Source organism: Neopelma chrysocephalum, unplaced genomic scaffold, assembly GCF_003984885.1.
Source record: "Neopelma chrysocephalum unplaced genomic scaffold, ASM398488v2 Primary Assembly neopelma1_26, whole genome shotgun sequence".
In the NCBI taxonomy this organism is placed as follows: Eukaryota; Metazoa; Chordata; class Aves; order Passeriformes; family Pipridae; genus Neopelma; species Neopelma chrysocephalum.
The window spans coordinates 28,924,173-28,942,315 of NW_020897695.1; the positions used below are offsets into that span (position 1 = coordinate 28,924,173).

The following is an 18,143-nucleotide window of genomic DNA, read 5'->3' on the forward strand; positions in this document are numbered from 1 at the left end:
AATATGGTACCATATAGCCTTTAATTTTTATTCTGCAAGAAATAAGTGAACTTGGATAAAGAACCATTAATACATGCACAACTAGGTTTTCACTTCAGGTTTTCCCTTTCTCCTTGTGTTGTGACCATATAGGAAAAGGCCTGGGACTGGGCATTGCACTGCCTGCTCTTCTGCCCTGCGCATTCTACACACTCCAGTCAGGCTCACTCAGACCATTTCTCCTTTTTTCTTTGATAGCGTATATTCTGTCTGACAACACATACTGCTGCCAGATTTAGTTATTAGATGCAACTATTTACAAATTCTTTCCAACCATTAATCAGCAGTATTAGTTGTGCATCTAGATTTTCTCTCTCTATTTCTACAAGGTTGGCCTAGATTGTTCAAAGAGAAGGCAGACATCCTCATGTCTGTTAACGTTCAGGAATACACCTTTTAAAAGCACTGATTTTTAGACCAAGAATTAAAAACGCTCTCTCAACACTCACCTTTCATCTGACAAACACGTGTACAAAACCCAAACTCTATCAAATCACTTCTGAAAGCAGTTTTGAAAGTTTTTGTCTAAGATCCTATTACATAAATATCTAAGAGAAGTGGTTACATTGTTCAGCTATCCTATCCCAGGCATGTAAGCTCGACATTACAGTAATAGCTATACTGATAATGGATGGCATACAATTTGATGCACAGAAAGGCTGAGTGCAGTGAACCTGGTTCTCACTGGAAGCTGAAGGCAGCTGGTTTCATGAAAAAAAGAGTAAAGAAAAGGCTACCACGCATCCAGACAAATTTTATATGTCCACTTCAAATGGAACAACTTGCCTATGCCCTTAATAATTTCAGATGTTCAGCTAGAATGTATTTTCAAAAATGAATGGCATAGAACAAGTTCTGTAAAATAAAGCAACAAAATTCAGAAAACTTTTTTATTTTTTTTTAAGCTTTAGAAAATCCTGTTAATGTAATTCGTATGAAGCATCCTAGTAGTCATCTGATTTTTTTGCTTATCAGTGACAAAATATATTTCTAAAATATGAGAAATGGCAAAAAGGATGAAACCTGAGCTACGGACCACAAGCCTACTATTATGCTTATCCCTTAGTTCCAAGTACTTAATTTAATCCTCAAAAACACAGTTATAAGAAACTAATAAAAGTCAAGTTTCATAACATGTTTCTGAATTTGCCAAGTTCTTAAAAATAACTCACCCTGCAACATAGAAAAAGAACTTAATTCTTCGCCACTCCTCTCAAATTTTGCATCTTCTGATTAACAGCCTCTTCAATACGTGATTATTTTCTAAATTATTTTTGAAAGTAATAAATGATTTATTACAATTTCTAGATCCAAAAGTGTTATTTTATTCCAGCTTTTGTAAGGCCAAAAATCATTTGATAGAAAAAAAAGTACCAATTCACTGTGTCTGTTTGAGATAGAAATATCACATTAAAAAAACCACCTACATTGTTTTACCACAAAGTTTTGATTTTTAAAGTCACAAGTATGGAAATTCTCTAGTTAGTAAAAAGGTCAGCTTCATATCTCTTCTTTGCCCTAAAAATGAAAATTTTGCTGCAAAGTATGAAGAGTGAAAACCAAATTCTAAAATCTCAAAAGTGTTTTCCTATCCAGAGGATTAAAAAAATGCTCCCACCAAACCCCAAACCCACTAGTTATCTTACAGTGACATGCAGAATCCTTCTGGTCTCACATTTGATCTCCTTCAGGGGGATGTGGCCAAGAGGGAGTTTAAAACTATACTTCCTCTACAAGGAACTAAACCGATAGTGTTCAGCAGCCATAGCTAAACAAGACTAATCAGAACTGCTTTTTCTAGTTATCCCCCATGTGAAAAAAAACAAACCCCACATCTTCTGCAATCACTGCTGTCGATAACTTTCAAGACTAAGAACACAACTGTTGTCATTTAAAGTAATTTCCCTTGGTTCTGTACTGATGGGACACAAAATGCCTGGCATTAATTAACTGAACTTTCCAACTGTCACTACAGGTCCCTGTATGCAGTGACAGCCACAAATGTAAGCTCAGAAACATTACTGACTATTCCACTGCATCATTTTGGTTTAAAAAGATGTACATCAGTCCCCCAATATCAAAAAACTTGCATCCTTCAGAAAGTAAATTTCTTGTCCTATGTATCAGAAATCCACATACAACACACACGTTATGTATCTGGGAACCCTAATACAATCTAGCTGCTTGTACTTTCAACTAAGAATATTCTGTGAACTGCGAGAGAGATGTAGCAGGTGGTTTTGCAGGGATATCTCATCCCACCCACAGCGCTGAAAGGTTTCAGGTATGTTTTGGACACTCAGATCTCCTTCTAGTGATGAGGAGGTTGCAAACAACTCCACTGTGAACTCCTTTCTTTTCTTACTTTCTGTATCTAAAGCTAAAATATGCTGCATGTGTTTTGAATCAAAGGTCCTACTGATTAACTGATGTCCCAGCAGGTACTTGAGGATTGTAACAATTAACTTTGTGAATTTAGCAGAACACAAATTATTAACACAAACCAAACACAAGACAGAAATACCTCACGACCCACTGTTTGTTTCATTGTCATTCACTTTTAAGTACCACTGGTGGTCTTAAATTTACCTTTTAAAATCAGAAACTCAAGAGTGAGGCATTCAGAAGGAAAAAGAATAATGAACTAAACAAAAGCTTTGCATCAGAAATCTGGATAAATCAATCTTTCAAACTTTGCAGTGTTCAGATATAAATATCACATTTTAACCTGAAGCTTTAAGGCAAGTTTATTCCAGTCTTACCTTTTATCTTCCCTACACCTAAAACGACACTGAAGTTCTTTACCATATAGGTTTGATTAAATTACAGCTACTATGCACTGAACAGTCATACTTAGTTAATGCAGTCCATACCACAGATTGCACAGAGAATATGAGATTTCATCACTTAATAAAACTATTAGTTAATATCACAAAGAGTATTTGAAGGACATCAGGGCTAATGCATAACTGTACTTCACAGTATCTCAACATTCTAAGCTTAACATCTGCTTGCTGGTTTTTTTAATAAATATATATATTCTTTTTTTACAAAGTGCTTTGCATTACTAGATATAATTACATATTTCAGTTAGAAGAAAAAATGCAATATAGAATTTTATTTCCATCTGGAAACAATAAATGAAAAACTTTCTGAAATTATATGACTGTGAAAGAAAATTTCTGTCTTTCATCATGACTGAAATGGCTTATTGCCTTTTTTCCCTCTTCCTCGGAATCTGATAATATGTCTATGAACGAAGGGACGCAGTACACAAAAATGACATTTCGTGTAGGAATGAAAAGGTCAAAGAGTAGCACAATTTGTTTAAACCATACTCTACAAAATACAGGAATAATCTACATTTGGAATCTAACAATGTATGTGAAACATCCTTTAGGATACTGATCACATAGGAAGTTATTTTTTTCCAGTTTTTAGCAGCTGGAGTATATCAGAACACAAGGCACATTACCAGAATGATTTCTGTCTAGTCAGTATATTTTATCCTAGCAATTACAGTACACAAATTTAACGACCTAATCAGAAAATCACTTCTCCTGTTTGTAATGACACCACATGCAACCACAGAGAACCACAGAGACAATAAACATCAGTTTCTGTGCATCTTCATGTCAGTACCAGCAAGCTGTTCAGTCAGTGATTCTTCCCCCATACCTAAAGTAGGCAAAAATCCAGTATTTGAATTCTGTCTCGTGTTTGAGACATGATAATGTGAATAACTTGCTTCCTAGCAAAAGGATTTTGTCCTCTGCCAGCAGTGAAGTCCAAAGAAACACTCGTCCATATGGAAACATGACAAAATGGCACTCCCTCAAAACTTCATCCCCTTGTGGCAGATGTTAGTTTGGGATATGTCACGAGAGGTGTCTGCTGACTGTTTTCTTTCAGAAGCCGAGTGGTGCCACCACCAGCACAGTCTGGATGAAAATCAAGTGGTTGTGGCCCATTTTATAAATTCCTCTGCTGCAGTGGAGCTCACAAACAGATGTGATCTTGTGATGCAGGCACGGGAATGATGACACAGTATGATCGAGTCTGGAAAGCCCATAACACACTTCTGTTTAAACTAATGAACAGGGAACTCTCCCCCCACTTCCCAGCCCCCCATGAGTAATGGGGCTGTAAAAACTTAAGAACGTGTGGGATGTATAACCGCAAACCTCCCCAAGGACACCGGCTGGAAGGCAACGCCTCTACCTCATCTGTGTATGAAATGGGGGAGATGTAATGAAGCTGCATGATGGGCAAACTTAGTGGCAACCCCTACCTCATGTAATATGACATGACATACTCAGGTCTTTATCCTACCATTAGGATAAAGGCAAGTCACACTGGAGCAGTTAGAAGCCCACGCAATTCTAACCAATGTAATTTGAAACTCAAAATCAAATCTTTGGGTTGCCAGATGGAGGGCAGAAATCTGTTTTGTCATATGGGAAAAATGCCTTCTACATTACCAAACAGAAAACTGGTATTAGCTCAGGCCACCCTTAGAAGTGGATATAAACCAGACTGCAAGCTGTCATTTGCTGATAGGAAAACTAGCCATGAGAGCCATATGCTCAGCCCTAGCTGTTCCCAGCTGTTCTCCTAGGTGTGGGATCTCTCTCCTGCTTCCAACCTCAGAAAACAAACAACCACAGTTAGCTAAGCAATGTTTTCTCCCTCATAGCTACATATTAAGCCTCATCTCTTAAAAAACAAAACCAAGCCATACCAAAAAAAAAAAATCTAATATGCTTTCAAAAGCTTGCCACATCTTCCTTTATTAAAAATGAGGACAGGTTAACTCAAGTTCTTGCACAAAAAGTGATATTCAGATAGTATCACAATACAATAACTGTATTTCACAGTCCAAAGGTTCACTTGAAGTTTGTTGCTTCTCTTCTTGTGAGTCAGTGTACAAACAAGGAAACACACAGCACCTGATTTTTAAACACAAAACCATCAAGAACTCTCCTACTTTGTTAACAGGTACATACGTTTCTCTTCAAGATTATACATGGTATACCCAAGAATAAAAAGAGACTCCTTGCAGAGTACCTTTTTTTGCATTTATCTGATAAAAATGCTAACTCCCAGTACAGATTAAACATGGGTTACTGAAACTCTTCACAATAAGCAAGTTCACATCCCTATCACAACACGATTCCAATATTAAAGTAGGACTGACTTTACATTGGGTAAAATGTTAAGCATCAGCATCTGCATTGGTTAGATTGCTTATTACTCAATCTGCAGTGAGCCCTGAGCCCAAGTACATCTGAGTCTCTGCATCATCAAAACACAGCTGGTTCAGTGACACATTCAGCATTAATACCACACTAATTTCCGCAAGGTATTGCACACCTTCAGTTCCCACAGGAACTGATGGAAGTTGTGTGGCTGGAAACATGCAGTAAAATGGTTCAGTGCTTTCAAAGATGAGAACTGTTATTGTTGCTGCTGCACCCATCATTATAATCCTAAAGAGATCTTTGTGAAGCTTTAGAGTGCAGTTTGTCCAGTTTCAATAAATTGATTCACTTTAAGATAAAATGTACATTTAATTAATGGCTAGAGTGATGGTTTAATGACTTAAAGCCAGCCAACCAAATACTAATTCCTTGTGAAATGATTAATTCTGATGTGCAAGAAAATACACACTTTTTCATTTTCTCTATGGTGCTCTCTAATTTCTCATCATTAAGCACTCCTCAAATTAAATATTTTTCCAGAAGTAAATTAATACTCCTCTTTGCAGTATGTATTAGAAACACATATTGTGAAGTTCCCTAAAAAGTGATTTACTGCAACAACACACTGTTACTTTAAATAACTCTCTGTCTCAATCATACTTTATGCTAATAAAACCTTGAAAATTAATTAAAGTATAGAGAGGCACACACAATAGGCGAGTAGGATTGTCACACTACCTTTTTGTCTTCAGAAAGCTGGATGAGTGGAATGCATTGCTAGTTTCATCCATACTACGCATTTGTTCCCCACCTCAAACATGAGAATCCCATAGGATAGAAAAGAATTGATGGTTACTGCTCAGAAGGAAGTCATAGAATGAATGGCATACCCCTACAGAATTTAGCTGTACTGAGACAGAGCAGTGCCAGGAAGCCTCTCTCTTGTTTCTCTCTATTTAAAAAAAGCAAGTAGAATACCTAAAATAGCATCTGCTTTACAGTATCCAGTGGAAGAAAAATAGTGGAAGGTTTTAATCAGAACTTAAACCTCTAGGCAAGTACTACCACTTTCTTTTGTGAGCTGACCTAAATTTCATAGTAAAACGGAATAAAAATATTCCAAACCATAATGACAAGATTGATTATCACAGAATTTACATTCTTCAGTAGTCCTTGCACATTTAACACAACTAAACCAATTGAATTCAAAGACTAGGTAGAAGAAATTTTGTCTTTTCCTCAATTAATGGTACAGAATGGTACAGAAACCCAAAACCAATATTATTGTGCAGTTTTATTAAAGTTTCTAGAACACATTATATTTCCTTCTTTTCATTTTTAAAGAATAATCACCTAAAAAAAGATCAACCTTTTTTTAAACAAATGCCAAAGCCTAACGAAGCAAGCAGTCTTACTGAAGATTATGTAGATGATGTTGCAAAGCACAGCAAATGTGACAGCTCATCTATCAAAGAAAACAAAAGGGTTTATGCATCTAAACTAAACAGAGGCTTTTGGAACAGCGTGGAGAGTAGTTGGTAGAACTCTACTTATTATAATACAAATAACTAGGAAAGTGAAATCTTATTTGTTTAACAATGAAGGTAAAAATATTAAAAGAAAATATTTGTTATGCAAGCTATATATTTGATAATAGCTTCTACCGCAATGCCTTGAAGAACATGGTAACTGATAAAATTCCCGCTTTATTGAGCACAAATGCAGTGTGCCATATATGCATTACCCATTCTGTGAACATATTGCTCAATTAATGGTGACTTTTATTTTCTGCTAGTAATTCACCAAAGCTCCAGCTCCAAAGGACTGCTAGGATGAGACAGCATTATAAGTAATTGACAGACAATCGGACACTCAACACAAGATTGAGCATGGATCTGTCTGCATTTAAATGCTCTTCATTCTTATGCTATCTAATGAGTAAGAGAAACATTCACATGAGCAAATCATAATTAAGGTACAGTTAATATGCACACCTTTAACTGGTCAAATAGTGTGCTACTTAATGTTAACTCCTTTTTGCAACACCAATTTTTATTCACAGATTACTAAATACAGCAGAGCAATAGATGCATGCATAAAATATTCCGTCTTGATGGAAAACTGAATTTTGCATAAATAAAACCAGTTCTTTCTCTGTGTATCACAAAGCATGTTTTCTACTACTGTTTATAAGGAACAGGAGCTTTGTTCCCAGTAACACGAATCTTCCTTCCACATTGCCTGGAAGGAAACCTTTATTGTTCATGAAAGTTCTCAATACAATAACATTGTTAAGGTTTTTGAGAGCACCCAAGATTCACAAATACAACATAAAACCTTCAGGAAGAGTAAAATGGGTTCTTATTTTGACATTTATTAAGCCAAATCATATTCTACCAGCTGGAAATGAACATGTCACCAAGCATTTACAGACACTAGGATCTGCTGAGTCTGAGATCTTAAAACAGTAGATTAGAGGAAACGGTGTGACAAAACGTATCCCAAAGCACAGCACAGTTTTATCCATTTCCCAATCCTATAATATCAAAAAATACATTCACTCTGGGGTGAGTTCATGTTCCCACAACACCATGTCTTAAGGAGCAATTGCAAGGAAATGTGCTATATTTGAAAACCCCGAAGACAAAGAACATTATCAGAGGAAGAACAGGAGAGACAGATTATTTTAGTACTAAAAAATAAAAAGCAGGAATACACAGAGTAAGCAAAGATGCACACACAGCTTACATAGGACGAATAAGCACTTAACATAATACCAAAGAAAATAGTAAACCTCCCTTCATTCCCCCCCATTTTTTTTCTTAGAAGCCCAGATGCAACTGCCCCTGTCCTCCTCCCTTTAGTATCTGAGATTCCTTTCAATTATACTGCTATCAAAACAAATGCAGTTTGCATAGAGACAACTTTGTAATTATGGCAAGGGAAAGTTGCATGGTCCACCGACTACAAAACGCTACAAAACTCACAGTAATAAGAAGTCAAGAGCTTAACTATTCATTTATTTAAATGTATGCCGCAGTTTTCATTTTTTCTGGTCAAATCAACAGATTTTAATTGGCACTTTCAAAAGCAGCAGTCTATGAAAATGACAAAAAATAACACTAGAAACAAAAGAAATACATACCCTAAAGGTCTTTTAATTCTTGAATAATGCTGCCCTTTTATTTACCATTGAGGAATGTGTGCATATTATTCCCTTTTTAAATGCAGTTCAAATCAACTTACACTCTAGGTTATTCAAAACTTGCTTATGCACAATGCTCAAAAATGCTTGGTGCACTCAGAGGAAAAAAGGACAATATAGAAAATAAGAAAAGTGAATTAGTTATTTCACTGTAATACATTTCTATGTGCTGTGTCAGGGCACGTTTGAGGGAGCCATCTGTAGATTATCAGCTTCAATGAGGGTACGGAACATGAACACTGAGCTGACATGAAAAATCAAAGCAAAAGAGCAAAGAAATACTATTGCAACTCGTGGTACATTTGGCACACCTTATGCATTTAAAGACACTGCTGCCATCCAGACTCCATCTCAATGGCTGGTGTACCACTCAAATGTCCTGAATTAATAACGGATATAAAGCCCACAGATGGCATATAGTATGGTTTGAGACAGACTCATTTTGACAGGTGACAAAGATGACTACTCATCTAGTCATGTGAAATTAAGCACTTACGGGAATGGCAGGTGTGAACTGCCTCCTTTATACAGATTTGGAAGCATCCCATCACTCACAGAAAGTGCCATACTAAAATCCCAGACAACTCTGGAAGTACAGTTAGACTTAAATCTGCAAGAGAGGTAAACTGAGGCTGAGACATGAGTCCCTGCCTTTTTAGAATCTGGATGATCTATATTCCCTTGCGATTTGGACAGAGCCCCAGTTACTTAAAAAGAAAATTAAGTTATGAAAAAGTGAAATATAATCAAGGCAAAAATTAGTATATAACACTATGCCACAAACATTAATTAATTTCAAGCTGCTATACATGTGGCCTTATTTCTTACTTTTCAGACTAACTCCCCCTCATCGTTTATCTCCTGCCACTGTTTTAATGGACTTTTCCCAACCCTCCCGCTCCATCAGTCACTGCAAGTGGATGTTGAACACCATCTCACTGGAGCACTAGTGAATAGCTTTGTAACAGGATTGTAGAAAAAATGCCTGGAGGTTACTTCTAAAGCAGGGTGTATTTCTTACATAATTCTGGTACATGTTGATACTACACAATGATAAAATCTTTGCCATCTGGCCGTGTGTGTAATTAGAGCAGTAGCTCTGTGCAAAGACATATGGGCAAGAGTACACAAGGTAATCACACAGACATGCATTCCTTTTAGGTTTTGCTAAGACTGTAAAATGGACCCTAACACTAATCTTCTCCTTCATCTTTAACATCATATAAAATTTAGAAAAAAAAAAAATCTAAATTATTTTTCCCTGACCATAGTTCATGTCTGTTTACTAAAATTTTCTGCCATGTAGATAAAATTCCAAGTTTTTCTTGATGCCATGTTGAATCAACGTATTAAGAGAGGACTGACACTGGACATATCCCCCACTGCACATATCGCAAAATCTCAGTTTGAGACCAAACTTCAAATAAGCAAGCAACATGCTTCATCATTCAAAGAGACCGCTAAGACTGCAAAAGAGCACTTTGGAAAACCACAGTGGTACCTCCACTGCTCAGCCAAATTTTCTCCAAGAGGAAAACTGAAAATGTCCTCTGCAGGTAAACCACAAGCTCCAAGTTTTTTCTCAGTCTTAGTACTATGATCAAGAGAAACAAATGTTGAGGTCTCCAGTCCTTCAGTTTCTTTAAACACACCAAATAACCCTCTCTGTCATACCAACAAACCTCATGTGGGAGAAGTCCTACAAGGATCGGCTGCGTTCACATTCATTGCCTGTTGAAAGCAGCAGTGAAATTTTAAAGTGCAATTTCCCATGCTCCCTTTATGGCAACTGGTTTGTTCAGTCTGCAGGGTGACCTTGTAGTGGGCAAACTAAATTCACACCCAAGGAAATCAGTAGCCATACTCCAGGTTCACAGTGAGTGTACTCCCTTGGTGGGAACAGAGGGATTCAAATCAATGGTCTGTCTTTGAAACGGCTTTGGATCATAGGTAGTGGGAAAGTTTGACTAACAGAATTAGACTGATTTTGAAGTAAAGACTCCAAAATGCAGGTAAATCTAAGTACAGTGGTTTCACTACAAAGTTCTGTGATTTCCTGATCTGCTTTTGCTACTTCATACTACTCACTAAAGTAAGTGCAGAATCATCTGCAGCTGAAGAAAATAGCAGATAAAATATTTAGTATTTTTACACCCTGAATAGTTGTGATAAAGGTTCCTTTTGCAATTACTCAGCTCAGTATGCAGCATATCAAAATGTGTTTAATATTTTGCATGACTGTAAAAGACTGTATGGTTCCAAATATTTCTTTCTTTACAAATAAAAAGGCCTAACTGAATGCAGAATTTACAGTTTGAAAACATACGGTTGCTTCTCATCCCAAGACTGGCCATGCTCAACATGGCACTATTACCACCATATTTACAGAATAAAAAACTAAAGTACTAAATTGTGAGACCATACAACACAAGCATATTGAGGATTTTCAAGAGATTAACAGCATCCCCTGAAACAACAACCATCTTTACGTACAGAATGACATTTACCTGATAGCAGCACCTGAAGGCACTAGGTATGCTCAGTATTTTAAATCATATGAAATCTTAAACTGACTCTGCTCAATCACATTATCCATAAGTGCAATGTTTTCCTCATTCACTGAGGACATTAGCATTGCTGCAACGTTGTCCAGGGAATTCATTGCTTCTGCTGCATCTGTGCCATCAACAACTCACCACACTAATCTGTGCACCCCTGTTCTTTTTATTTCCAATCTCCTCACATCCTGAAAATTGAAAGGTGCAGACACTCCAGCAAAGAGTAAAATAAACCCGTGAATTCCAAGGACATAATCAAGCCAATGACCTGACGCTTTGAATGATCAGCGATTAAAATACACAAGAATTGGAAGGAAAACAGATTTTTGTAAAACGTCTAAAAAACTCATATTTAAGTAGCTAACAAGTTCTAATGATAGAAGAGTCCATGTATTACTACAGATCAGTATTGAAAAAAATATACATAGCATCATCTCTGGAAACTCATATTTTTAAAAGATTTAACTTACAACTGAGTATTACTGGAGAAAACAAATACATGTAAAATAAACTTTGTTACTAGCTTTGGAGGTTACAAGAAGAAGACAGACATAAAACTGGCCAAACCTTTTACCTGCAGGTAGGCTCCAATAAATACGGGAAAAGTGTAAATGAATCAAAAGAATTGCTTTTAGACTGAGTCTCCAGGGAAGTTGTCTAGATCTTAAAATTAATTTATACTTTTACATAACTACTGTTGCTCTATTCTACGCATCAGATATGTGTTAATTTCTAAAGTGAAATAAACCCTTGCCTAGCAGTTGCATATGTACAGTTGTATGAAAGTTGTATTGCTGAAAATTTCTGATTTTTAAAAACAATACATGATTGGAATAACTTTGTCCTTTTCATTGTATATAAAAGGTGACATAAGATTAGTACATTTTCCAATGTAAAATTTTTTCACAGAAAGCCAAACAACATCCTAATTAGCAAGATGATTTCTAACAAAATAAATTATTAAAATGCAGCACCTTTTAAAACAATTAATGAAAGATGTTTGCAGCAAATAACCCAACTTCATAACTTTCTTAAGAGATAACAGATCTACATCTGGATTTTATCCTCATCAACTGACACAAAGGTTAATCACTTTCTCATTTAACTTTGGGGTTTTTTTAACAAATTATACTTTTACCCTTTCCTCAACTGAAAAATTAAAAGCACATTCCCCATAAAAAGTTTATTTTGTTTAGTGAAAATGTATACAGAAGACTGCTAACACTGCCCAGTGATCCTTCAAAGACAAGTCTGGTGAGCTTAGAAGAGGAGATAAGATAAAAATGCATAAGGCAAAAATTTTTTTACAAATTTAGTTTGTCAAATCATCAAAATTATGTCATCAAATTTCAAGCTCAGAAATTCTTGGTCACACATGAAACACAGAACTGTGATTAAATAATCCTTTAAAAAAATCATATAAACTGGAAATTGTATGGAACACTGAAGATGACAAGCAACAGCAGATGTTGTCATTATACAATAAGGCTGGTGCACACATCAAGCATGCTCTGCACAGCAACATTCAAGACACTCATTTTCAATAGGCCCTCATGAATTCCTCTTACTTCGCCATGACACCTAAAGATCCATTTTCAAAGAAATGAGAGTATTTTTCCTAAATATGAGGCAGATAAAAGTCCTACCTATAGCACTTTCTAGAAAATTTAGAAACAGGAAGAAATTTACAGACTTGTGAACAGACTGCTCATACTTACTATGTTGGCTACTGATTGAAGCAAAGCAATATTCTTTCCACTTTTCTCAGATTATATCAAATCAAGACTACTACAGTGCCCCTTACCTGGGCAGAGCAGTTTGCTATTTACAGCAGCTGATTTTTCTTTTTTTTTTTTTAAAGCTTCTGAAAGTACTCATATGATGACCAGCAGCAACAAAAGCAGCAGTCTATGCCAAACCATTAAATAATGCAAATAAAAAATTTAAGCAAAGACACTAACTAAAAGCTTGATTTGCTTTTGTACAAGATGCTGAAAAATGTTAAAATAAAAAAAAGAAAAGAAGAAAAACTTGAGACAGATATGAGAGTCTGAGACACAACACAAAGCTCTTAAAAACAACCACACCACTTCCTAAGGGCTTCTATCAGGTGTGCTGTTAAGACTCAGTGAAGTGTATATTAAACCAAAGAATAAAATAAGGCAGGAAGTTTCTTGCAATTTTCTGCACTTTGTGTTCTTTAGCTGGAGAAGTGAAAACCTGCTTATTCCTATCAAGATGAGATTCTCCTAGTCCACATGCTTCAACAATAGGGAAAGGTACAGTTATGGCACTCTGGTGAGAAAATACTGTCCTTGACACCTTAAGGAAACACAAGTGCAACTATTAATGCTATAATACCTCTGGCAAAGCAGCATGGACATCAGCTATTTATCTGGGTATTGCTGATGCACATGGTTACAAAATTTACCTCAAACTACATCCTTCTCTGCTTTTTTCTTCACTTTAAAATTGGGTTCATTCTGTGAACAGTTCCTAGGAATTTCAATAAATTCATCTGGTGACAGAATCCAACAAAATCAACCCAACTTTGAGAAGAAACTCTCACTTCCTCCTCTCTATGCACAGGATACTCTTTCAAATTCACACTCTTGTACACTCTGTAGCTTCTAATCTCATTGAACTACTTTGTTACATTTTTTTTTAAACACAGTTATACACTTAGATTTCTATTTCTTATCATTAAGTCTACAGACTCTAAAAATAATATGTGAAACAGGATAATGAATACATCATTGAGAGAGACCAGCATATATGTTTCTGGAAATATTTGCCTGAGTTGTAGCAGGAAGACAAATTCAATCCCAGAGTCTATCACCTCCTAATGACATTTCCTTTAGTTATTCGAAACACTAGTCATACACAAAAACGAACATCACTATAATAAGGTCCTACAGGTCAGAGATCTCAGTAATATTATAATTCCAAAATCATTTGAGTATCTTATTATTTCAATAACTTGCTGTGTCAGGCAAATGGCTTAACACTGTTAGTCTAATTCTATAAATTTACATGAATTCTATAATTTTTTCAAGCTACCGCTTAAAATGAAACACACTGTACACAAGGTTCCATGCTGACTCACTCAATGAACGTCTGTGTCAGCACATAAATGATTCTCTTTTCTTCCTTACCTCCAGATGCTCTAAAATATAGGGAGGGTTTGTCATGCCAAGCCTCAGCATAGCTCCCTCAGGAATAACTTCAACCAGCTTCCACAGAAGGGTGGGGAGGTCTGTGCCAATGTCTCTGCCATAAGCTCCTGTGTCTTCACTGGTCAGCCATATCTCACAAACACCCTCTGTGAATAAAAGAAAGAGATAATTAACAAATCTGTTTTAGAGCTGTTTATTTTATCATACAGCTGCTCACTCTTTTAAATGCAGTATTTCACAAGGCTATTATGCAGCCAGACTGGATATTCAATTGCAAGGGGGAGGGAAGGAGAAGGAAGGCTTATCCCATGGGTAGCAGTGGGTTATTAAGTTCATTTTATGAGCACAAGAGTGCTACAACAATGCTGTAAATTATCATTGCTGTGGAGTGATTAACATTCACAGCCAATGACTAATTCTGTGCTGCCTCTACAGCAAGTCAGTCAAGTTTAGTACTCTATTCTATTTTTTGAGCTTAATTCATTAAACACCGCAAGTGACATTACCCAAGTAGAGTTTGCATTAATGGTTATTACTAGCAGTTAGCTTATTAACTGGTAAGCTTCCAATAAGCAAATGCAGCTCTAAAGCACTGTGATTAACGTTCCTCCTGGAATAAATATTAAAAACTTGTATTCTTTAAATTATACAATTAGCAACGCAATATCAAGGTTGTATTGAAAAGGTTAGTGACCACTGAATGATAGTACAGGAAAACCTGCTTCCTGGCAGTTAATGCTTTTTTTTTCTCCATCAGTCAGAGTCTCAGGAAGCAGTATATTTGATTTATATTGTAAATAGCAACCTTGAACACTGATATGTGGTAATATTATCCTCCTACTCAAAGAGGGGAAAGATTGTACCACCCTTTAATAATAGCTGAAAGGAATAAGGTTTCACGCAGCCAATTCTACTGGTCTGCCCTGCTTTCATCCTTTTTGCAGTGCAACCCCTCTCCCCTTTCCTTACCACCCCAAAGCAAGAAATAAGCCACTGAAAACAGGATGTCTGTGAGGAATATACCTGTGATTCCTAGCCAGATAAGATACCATTACCTCAGTGAAGAGTTCAATTTCTAAAACCAATGATGAACCGGTAAAGGACACATCCAAACACCAGAAGGTGCATAATTCATCAAAGAATTCTTTAGACCAGCAGAGAATGTATCATAAAATGTAAATGTTTATGTTACAAATATATACTTAAGATGAGGAAAACGTAAACATGTACATAGACTTGAATCACGTAAAATGTAATAAACCTAGAAAACCAGATGTTTTACAAAATGCAAACTCAAGACTGCTACTCTTAAACTCACACTGTAACAACAAAGGCAGAGAACAAGCTATGCTAAACATCAAAGGTAATCCTGTTTGTACAGAAAGGTTTTCAAGGTCACTTATTATTTAGAACCAAAAAACTCATCACTTTTTAAGTTTAGCTTCATGAATTAGTCAGTAAGAGAGATGTGTAATTCTGATCTTGTAAGAAGTCTGGTATAAAGCATTCCTGAAGTACTAACTTCTCTTTAGTTGTCCAGTTGCAGTTACAACTCTGTAGTTCCTCTCAAACTGAGCTCCCCATGCAGAATCTACTAGCAGTGCACAATCACACAGTGGATTCTACTGCACATGCTCCAGGGTTTGCTGCCTGCCCTACATTTTCCTGAAATGGAAAAGAAGTGACTTGTATATGCTACATGTTAAAAAGAAGAGAAGTGTAAAGGATCTAAATGATTGCTAAGGTCTTGTAACACTTGGTTTGGTTTTGAGTCTCCAGTCTGCACTGCAAAACTGTTATTTATTTGCTGAGTCTCTACTGTAACAGAGTAATTCTCATTTGCAAGTTTTCCACCTAAGGAGTTGCATGGGTTTGGATTTTTTTTTTCCCCCCACATGAAAATGGCTAATGGAATACTGCCTCACAGTTACCAGATGAACACTGAGGAAAAAAAAATAAATCACTGGTTAGGAATGGAAATAAAATTCCGGTGGAAAACAACAGTGAGCTTTTAAAGCTGCATAGGTGGGGACCATTAGCCCCCTGGTGGGCTGAAACTTCAAATTAAATCACAAGAGGAGGAAGCAGCTGTAATAGTAAATCAGCAACAACAGGAATAAATGTCTCATCTGCTCTCCGATCAGGGTGTTGAACAACAAGCAATGGGAATAATTCATGCTGAGAGAGCCAAGGACGTAGTCTTAATGTGGGGGAGGGCAAGGAGGAGAAAGGACACCTGTATTTTAGGAGAATGTTCATGTCCCAATTTCAGGTTGACAAAATGGATCTTCAAATACTGAAAGGTGCTGTGAGTGGAAAGTCTTTACAAGCAATGTAAACCAAATTCGTGCAGAACTGTGTGTGATAGAGGTTTTGTGTCAACTGGTTTTAGGCTGTTTATTCTAGTCCTTTGCATTCTCAGTTTAGGAGTCTAAACTTACACGAGGTAAGAGGAGAAAATAACAGACCTCTCAACCAGTATTAATGAAGTCAACCAATAATTCCAATAATTCCTATTTTCACTTCACCCTGTTGCCCTCCAAACTTCAGCCCTAGGCAGAATTCTTTTCCTTTCTTTTGCAGTGAACCTCACTCGATCATTCACCATTCTGTTACTGGGTAATTTTGGTGGTAACAAAGGCAAGCTGATTTTGTAAACAAGAAAATTGATCCAAACGGCAGAGTTCAGATGTGCAAACTCAGAGCATTTGTTACAGTATTAAGGCCAATTATCATTATAGCCAAATAATTACAAGTCTGCCTTTGGTCACAGCTCATAGTTTATTTCTCACCCTGCCATCACTACCCAGCACAAAAGAGAAACCTCAATAGTTGGCTTCTGATCTCTGCTCAGCTGTAATCAGAGGTGACTGAGAATGAAAAATGCTGGAAAAATAATAGATTCCAAGCAACTGAAGGAAGTTCTGAGCCTATTTCTTCTCCAATTCTCAATATAAAGAATATTCATAGCAGATTATCTGACACGGGTTTTAACTTCACTTATGTGGGGTAAACAATCCTTGTCATAAAGAAGATAAATCCTACAGTTATCACTTCCATGAGATATGTGCATATCTGTTTCAGAGACCACTTGAAATAAATAGTTTCTTTAATAAAAAACTTCCAGCATTTTTATTTTGCTTTATCTTCATGTCACTATTGTAAACACTCTTTTCAGTGGTACCAAACATCCTTTAAACTGAAGTGAAACCTACTCCATCTGAAAAAATAATTTACTTCCATCTACAAAAACACCTAAAGATGTTAAAATATTGGACACTTATCCCAGTGAAATTCTCCTATTTGTTAGCCTGCTGTACCTTTGTACAAATTACATTCAATACCCAAAGTACCTTCTTTTTTATTTCTCCTTCCCTTCATTCTCTTCTTTCCTGGCAGAGTTTCTAATGCAAAGAGGAGTGGCTTTTCCAACAGCACAATGCTCTGCAGGCTGCCTCAGTGGGAGGCCCCTGAATCTGACCTTCTCAGTAGCCCACATATGCTTATCAATAACTGCCTGACCTCCTTGCAATTCCTTCTTGAACAGTGAATTCTTATGGCAGCCTGCAGTGCTGTACAGACCCCAGAAATACCTCCCCCACTGCAGCACAGAAATCTTATAGACCATCTGCCAAGTGGAGGCCTGACTTCAATGTTTGTCAAAAACTGCTTGCAGGCTTGAGGACAATCAATCTGACCATTAGAATCTGACACGCTTAGAATTATTTAAAAAAAAATTAAAAAAAAAATCATAGCCAAAGACAGAGAAAAAGGTTCGGGAAAAAAATTCTTTTGAAACATGCTCATTGTTCAGAACGAGCTTAGCCCACAATAAATTATTTTGCCTTCAATTATCTGAGTTTCCCCTTCTTTACTTAGCATGGATTTTACAGGTACTATTTACATACTTGATGCAGTGCATGTGCTAGATTACTTCGCTGAATGAGTGCCTTAACTGGGAAAT

General features: G+C 36.5%; 1 protein-coding gene across 1 annotated transcript in view; it reads right to left on the minus strand.

The window, feature by feature from the left end:
* Nucleotides 1-18,143, minus strand: part of CDKAL1 (CDK5 regulatory subunit associated protein 1 like 1) — a 412,746-nt gene that overhangs the window by 146,404 nt on the left and 248,199 nt on the right. The window contains exon 10 of the mRNA XM_027676037.1: nt 14,159-14,325. Coding sequence (XP_027531838.1) covers nt 14,159-14,325 — 167 coding nt within the window. The remainder of the gene's footprint in view (nt 1-14,158; nt 14,326-18,143) is intronic.